General features: G+C 46.3%; 1 protein-coding gene across 1 annotated transcript; it reads left to right on the top strand.

Annotated features, from left to right (window-relative positions):
- The first annotated feature begins 390 nt into the window (after positions 1-390).
- On the top strand, positions 391-2,995 carry LOC131748996 (gamma-crystallin F). The gene is made up of 3 exons (XM_059051453.2): positions 391-399; positions 480-722; positions 2,723-2,995. Exons 1-3 carry the CDS (start codon positions 391-393, stop codon positions 2,993-2,995), a joined length of 525 nt encoding a protein of 174 aa, XP_058907436.1.
- Positions 2,996-7,815: the final 4,820 nt, after the last annotated feature.

The raw sequence follows: 7,815 nt of genomic DNA, 5'->3' as shown, positions 1-7,815 counted from the left end.
CTCTGACCCGCTCACTACCCGGTGTTCTTCCTCACAAAGAGATCATTTCGAAATTCAAAAAGGTTAAAAAATATTTCATTACAAGCATTAATGCGGTTAGGCGCTTTTGCTCGCTTCCAATCTCCTGAATAGGCTTCATTTAAAGGCCCCAGAGGCCCCAAGTGACAGTTTTACGCGGGTCATCAGTTGGAAAGCTCTGGAGAGTCTAAGAGAAAACACACAATAAGTCCCCCGCCCACCCCCGCCGTCATTATATAGAAGAGAGAGAGGAAATCCTCCTCACCCGGGGGCCCCTTTTGTGTCGTTCCTGCCAACGCAGCAGCCCTCCTGCTATATAGACCCGCGCGCCCGCCCCACCGCACTGAACTCGCATCCCCGCATCCAGCAGCCATGGGGAAGGTGAGCCCCGCGCCGGCGGGAGGGGCCCGCAGCCGGGCTGGAGGCCAGGCCTCTGAGCCCTGTCCTTCCCTTCCCTGCAGATCACCTTCTACGAGGACCGGGGCTTCCAGGGCCGCCACTACGAGTGCAGCAGCGACCACTCCAACCTGCAGCCCTGCTTCAGCCGCTGCAACTCCATCCGGGTGGACAGCGGCTGCTGGATGCTCTACGAGCAGCCCAACTACTCGGGCTGCCAGTACTTCCTGCGGCGCGGCGACTACCCCGACTACCAGCAGTGGATGGGCCTCAACGACTCCGTCCGCTCCTGCCGCCTCATCCCCCACGTGAGTCCCGTTCCCCTGGGCCTGCCGGGCCCTCGGGTCACACCAGTGCTCCAGCAGTGGTCAGGCTGCAGGACGGTGGCCTTCTCTTGCTGGCTCTAACCGGCTTCTCTTTCCCTTTATTAATTAATATCTTTAAGGTTTCTTTCCACCGAAAAATTGAGTGATGCAATGCTCTTAATCGAAATTGTATTCTCCTTTGCTAAAATTAAACGCACCTCTACTGGGCAAAAGTGGTGCACGGTATTAGTTTAGAGCGTCTGTGCCGCCGCTGAGGGATAAGCAACAGGTGAGCTCCTCACACCCAGGTGCCCTCAGGCGAGTCACTGGGCTACCTCTCTCCCTCCTCGTCTGTAAAGCGGGGTTAATAAGGGCGCTTGGTTCATCGAGCTGCGGTGAGGTCAGAAGGAGATTGCCCAGCACCTGGCAAACTACCCCCTCCTCCAAATATTAACCATTATGAATATCAAGGCTCCCTCAAGTTCTACCTTTTGATTAGGCAAAACAAATAACCCAGAATGTGATTCCAGTAGCACCTGCAAAGCCCACTGCTGCCCAAGTAAAGCCCGAGCAGCCTGGAATTCCACAGTTAGGGAGGCTTTAATTTGCCTATGACAGAGTCCAGTGGAAAATGTACCACTCTGGGGAAGTTTGAAACCCCCTCAGAGGGTTGAAAGCCTTGATAGGACCCAAACTGGCATTAGGAGCCTGGAAATCTGGGCTTTCACTTTCCAGCCCTGACTCTTCTGATTACAGTCTGAAAGCTCTAGTCATTAGTTTCTCTTAAAAGAAGAAAAGGGCTTCCCTGGTGGCGCAGTGGTTGAGAGTCTTCCTGCCGATGCAGGGGACACGGGTTCGTGCCCCGGTCCGGGAAGATCCCACATGCGGCGGAGCGGCTGGGCCCGTGAGCCATGGCCGCTGAGCCTGCGTGTCCGGAGCCTGTGCTCCGCAACGGAAGAGGCCACAACAGTGAGAGGCCCGCACACCGCAAAAAAAAAAAAGAGAGAGAAGGCTTAGAATGGTTGCTCCACATGTGTCAGGCTGTTGTGAAGATCAAATTAGATAACGCACCTGTGAGTCTTTTGCAAACCATGGAAGATACCTGATTAGCAGTTTTTTATACGTCAGAACGAATTGCTTATGAGAACCTTTCCTAAGGAGGATTTAATGGTGGAAGAAGGAAGAAGGAATTGAGTGGGTGCCTGCTGGGAAGGAACAAGCAGATAAAAGAACAAGTGCTCAGGAAGAGACAGACAGGATTTGCCCAGGACTGACAGCCTGCCCTTACATTTTTCTAAAGGTTTTATAATCTATTGATCTAGACAAGCCTCCTTCATGATCTTGAGCTTCTATTTTTATTAATTACCTAAAAGTGTTTTGCTGGACCATATATTAGATGTGAGAACTGAGACCTAATCATTAATGATGGCTCTTGCTTTTCAGGATTTTAGAATAGCAGGATTCAAAGCAGAAAGGAAGGGATTAAGGAGTTGCCTGGGCTGGACTGCCACCAATCTGTGCTTCACTTTGGGGAAAGCAGTTCGACTTCCTCTCTCCCCAGCCTCTTCTAATGCTATGGAGTTCCAAAATAATGCCTTTTGCCAGGGATAGATTTGCCTTTTTATTTTAATATCTAATTATTTTTATATCTGCCAAGGGGAGTTCCACTGTAAGTCTATAAAGGAGAGAGCACAAATTATATATATAAATTGTTACTTAAGAATGGTATTAAGTACTAAATATGATTCATGGAGGTTGTGGCCCTAGAAAACTATGGAGCACCATATGCATATCTTGATCTATGTGAATGGCCCCCTCTTCAGTTTTGCAGTGTGCAACCTACCCAACTATACCCAGTGGCCCTGGTGTTGGTTGTCTTTTTAATTTGTCATCTTTGATATAGAAAAGATTTTTTAAAATGCCCATTCCCCCAGCGGTGTGAGTGATTGGTTGCTAAAGGCTAGGTTTTCTGACTCTTCCCATCTGCTGATTGCTGAACCCAGACCAGCTCCCACCGGCTGAGGATCTATGAGCGAGAGGACTACCGAGGCCAGATGCTGGAGCTCACGGAAGACTGCTCCTCGCTCCGCGACCGCTTCCACTTCAATGAGATCCGCTCCCTCCACGTGCTGGAGGGCTGGTGGGTCCTCTATGAGATGCCCAACTACCGGGGGCGGCAGTACCTCCTGAGGCCGGGGGACTACAGGCACTACCACGACTGGGGGGCCCTGGATGCCAGAGTGGGCTCCCTGAGGAGGGCCGTGGATTTCTACTGACGTAATTTTACTCCATCCTTTTTTCCATCTGAAAGCTAATAAAATATTTCCTGTGTGTTTGATGCAGTCACGTGGTCCTCTTTTCCTTTCAGACTCCTTGGAAGGGCTCAGCGAAAATACAACTGGGAATAATGTGGATTTTCTTACAAGTGTCAGTGGAAAGGGTGGTGTGGGGTAGCAGTTGAGAGGACAGTCTCTGGAGCCAGAATGCCTGGGTCCACATCCACTTACTAGCTTTAGGCAATGGAGCAAGTTAGCACTTTTAAACTTTTTGTGTCTCAGTGTTCTAATTTGTAAAAAAAAAAAAGGGGGGGGGGTAATAATACTTTTCTCTTCATAGGAATTAAATGTGGCTTAATTAAGTTAATAGCCGTAATTCTCTTACAACGATGCCAGGCACAAAGCAACCGATATATAATAACTTACAGCGTAAGTGTTCCTTAGTTATTACTGAGTATCTGGACCTTGTACATTCGTGTTTTCAGAGTATCAGTAATGGGTTGAGGATCACCTGCAACAGAATCACCTGGGACACCAGTTAAAAGACAGAATCCTAAACCCCACCCCACAGGTGATTCATATGCAAATGAAATTTAAGAACTGCAGTTCTAAATCTAGCTTCTTGTACTACAGAATTACTTCCGAAAAGATGGAACACCTCCATTTTTAGACACTGAGCTCTGTACCAGGAAACAACAATGAGCAGAACTGGGTCCTTGTCCCCAAGAGCTTACAGTCTAGTGAGGGAGCAGAATATCCAACAGAATTTTTAAAATAATTATCCCAGCGGCATGGTTGTTGCATGTATGTGTCTACACGACTGTAGAAGCCCAAGATCCTTGGCGGAGTATCTGAGACGCTCCTACTGCAACTTCATCCATCCCTAGGAAGGACTTTGAATTCCCACCACCACACTGAGAATGATCAAAGATCCGGCTTATTATCAAGTATCAAAGATCCGGCTCCCAAATTCGTCTGGTAAAATTTCTAACAGGATGCTAGGAAGAAGAGATTGCAGCAGATTATCTTACCGACACAACAGGCAATATAACAAAGGGATTAGAACTCTAAAATATGACTGCAGTTAGACTGCTTTAGTTTGAATCTCAACTATATCTTGTATGAGCCAGGCAAGAGTCTCAGATCGGGTTGCCCCAGACACAGATCATGAACCAAGGATGCAGGAAAAGTGACATATGGGGAAGTGCTCCCACAAGGAAAGGTGAGGGAGTTGGAGAAGCAAGATGGGGAAGAAAATGCCAACTTAGCCGGATCCCTTGGAGAGCCTCAGAGCAGGGATCATACCTCCGAGTTTCTCCCGCCTGGAGGCAAAGGATCTGGGGGCTGGTTATCCGCCAACAGTCCCCTTTGCCATTGATCACAGGGCAAGGGAGACACAAAACTCCCAGAGCCTTTGGACTCTCCCCACTGGCTGGTGAGGGGCAATCGTCAGGAGGTTGCAGGGCAAGCGTTAGCAGCAAAGCCTGCAGAAGCTGGGGACTGAGCACTCAGAGCTGGAAAGAAGGCCTGAAAGGATCTGGGCAGAGTGTCCCTCATCAGTATAAAGTAAAAGTCCGTCCCTTGCATGGTGTGAGGTTAAAATGATATAAAGCCTGTAAACACTAAGTACAGTGCCTGGCACATGGTAAGTGCTCACCAACTGTCTACAATTATTATTATTATCATCATCATCATTATCATCACCATCATCATTATTATTAAGTTCTGTGGATTTGGGAGAAATGGATATAAATGCTGTGGAAACGCCATGAACTAATCTTGTCCCACAGGGAAGAAAGCATGGCACATACAAGGGAAACAATGAGTAATTTGAGTTGACCGAAGTATGAAGGGCCCAGAGAAGTAAGAGAGAAGGTGGTCTGATAGTTAAGGCCAGATCTGGGAGGGAAACAGCATTCGTCCTCAGATGTCGGCTGAGACAGAAGTGATATTGCCAGTAGGCTCAGAACCAGCATCTAGAACCTGAGCTCTAAAGCCAAAAGCATTTTAAAAAATAAAAGGAGCGCAATGGAACAAGCAAAATTATTTCAAATCCACATAAGCAAAAACCAGTAAAGGAGAAGCATTAGTACAAAACGCTAACACTGCCTCTTCCTCCACAAGCAATGTGACCCCGTTCTCCTCCAAGAGGCCGAAGCTAGCTGCCTACTCAGACCTGTGAACTGGAAAAGGTGATTGTGTAGGGGCTTCCCTGGTGGCACAGGGACATGGGTTTGAGCCCTGGTCCAGGAAGATCCCACGTGCCGCAGATCAACTAAGCCCGTACGCCACAACTACTGAGCCTGCGCTCTAGAGCTCATGAGCCACAACTGCTGAGCCCGCGTGCTACAACTACTGAAGCCCACACGCCTAGAGCCCTTGCTCTGCAACAAGAGAAGCCACCACAATGAGAAGCCCGCACCGCGCAACGAAGGGTAGCCTCCACTTGCCACAACTAGAGAAAGCCCACACACAGCAACGAAGACCCAACGCAGCCAAAAATAAATAAAAGAAATTTTTTTTAAAAAGAAAAGGCGGTTGTGTAATAATCGACACAAGCTATTTAAAACCTTTACATTTTCACTGCCACTCCTTCTCACATTACCTTTCATCAAAACTATTCCAATAACTTCTTAACTTTAGTTACTTTCTCCTCGGTCCTTCCAGCTCTCATTAAAAAACAACTTTTTTTCTCTAAGAACAAAACTAGAATATTGAATACATTATTTGGGGATATGGGTTGCTTCTGTTAGGATTAATTGCTAAGGTTATCTGAAGAAACTTGAAAATAAAAAGAAAGAGGAAGGGGAGAGGAAGGAAACAGAGAGATACTAGTGATGAGAGAATGGTGGCTCAGGACCGGTGTGGCATTTATGGAGGTGAAAAGTGGTGAGATTCTGAACGTATTCTGAAGGCAGAGCCAACAAAAACTCTTGCTGGATTCAATGTGGAGGTGAGAGAGAGGTTTGGTCTGAGCAACTGGAAGGATGGAGTCGCCGTCAACCCAAACAGGGAGAACTGCGGAGGAGCAGGTTTGTGGAGGAAAACCAGGAGGTCCCATTTTAGACAAGATGAGTTTGAGGTGTCCGTGAACATCTAAGTGGAATTGTTAACCAGGCAACTGGTTATACTAGCCTGGAGTTCAGGAGAGAGGCTGGTCTAGAGATCTACTTTTGTAAGTCATTGGTGGGTAGATGGTATTGAAAGTTATAAGTCTGAACAGGATGCCCAAGGGAGTGTGTGTAGGTGGAGAAGCCTGGGGTGCACTCCAGCTTTAAGAGCACAAGACAAAGAAGAATGTATAGGTCAGGGAAAGCTAAATGCTGTAACAAAGAGCACCAACAGTTCAGTGACTTATACAATAAAAGTTTTATCTTTCATTTAAAAAAATAATAAAATAAAATTTTAAACAATAAACAGAGGTTTTTTGTTTTTGTTTTTAACATGATGACTTTTTAGCTAGTTCTTCAGACCAGATACATCTAAAAACATTGAAGTCAGCAGGAACAATGCCAATATAATTAGAGAAGTGGAATCTAATTGTTTTATATCACTTTTAATTTTTTGCCCATTATACTAAAAAGCACTACATACAGATTCATCAAGGAAATTTGGAAAATTGTAATGAATACTTAAAAATACCAGGATGCCCTCTATACGTCTATAAATCTCCTTCAGTTTGAACATAAATGTGATTATGAATAAAGCTGTTATAAACAAACAAAAAATACCAGGGTGCCTATGCACCCACATTTAGAATTACTAAAAGAGAGAGGCTAAGGACTTCGAAGCTGTGGTAAGTAGAGCGACAGAGGCCTGGTGCACAACTACCTAGATTTACTTCCTCTTAGATGAGAGCACCACCCAGTGCTCACCAGAAGGAAGGCAGGTATGGTTTAAAAGTTTGTCCCAACATCACAGTTAGTAAGAGATTATTTTGCACCTTTTAAATATACTGTTATGCAGTGTAGGCAAGGTAAACTTATAACTTAGCCAAAGAGCTTATTAAGTGTAAACTGTAGTCAAATATCAGTGTTTGAGAGCTTTGTGACACAGCATAGGCATTTCCTAAGAGAAAGTGAAGAAAGGCATGATGGTTGGTCTGTGTTCACCGGAGCGGCTGTGGCCCTTCAGAGAAGGGAATCCAGCATTTGTTTGTGACTTTTCACAGAGCCTATGTCTTCTCCTCCAACTCTCAACATCTGACAGATCCATTTCTAATTATGAAACTTTGAGTTCATGAGTAAGATCGATCCCATACCCTTGTTCAAATACTTCCTTCACTTTCACCTTCAAGCTCAACACCTATTTACTTATGATTTCTCAACCAACTCTTTTTTACATCCTTTACATCTTTCTTACCATTGTATATGAGTAGTTCTTTTACCAGAATATTGATTCATCTCTTTTTGAAAACAGGGACAGCTATGCCACGTGTCATTGGCTGACTTCCTCTGTGTCTCTATCCCTCTCTCAGTGTCTACAGACATATATGGTTGTTCATAACCCACTGGTCTTAAAATGTCTCAGATCAATCTAGGTGTATTCAGAGATGATGAACAGTATGTAGGACAGCTGCTCTGCCCACCCTTGCATTTAAAAGCCACGACCGGGGCTTCCCTGGTGGCGCAGTGGTTGAGAGTCCGCCTGCCGATGCGGGAGACGCAGGTTCGTGCCCTGGTCCGGGAGGATCCCACATGCCGCGGAGCGACTGAGCCCGTGAGCCATGGCCGCTGGGCCTGCGCGTCCGGAGCCTGTGCTCCGCAACAGGAGAGGCCACAGCAGTGAGAGGCCCGCATACCGCAAAAAAATAAAAAAAT

Source organism: Kogia breviceps, chromosome 2 (genome assembly GCF_026419965.1).
Source record: "Kogia breviceps isolate mKogBre1 chromosome 2, mKogBre1 haplotype 1, whole genome shotgun sequence".
NCBI lineage: Eukaryota > Metazoa > Chordata > Mammalia > Artiodactyla > Physeteridae > Kogia > Kogia breviceps.
This window is presented reverse-complemented; position numbering and strand designations above follow the sequence as displayed.

Excerpts from the sequence above, each read along its gene's own strand:
- LOC131748996 (XM_059051453.2), top strand. Across the intron at positions 723-2,722 it reads CCTGCCGCCTCATCCCCCAC|ACCAGCTCCCACCGGCTGAG; the intron begins GTGAGTCCCGTT and ends TGCTGAACCCAG.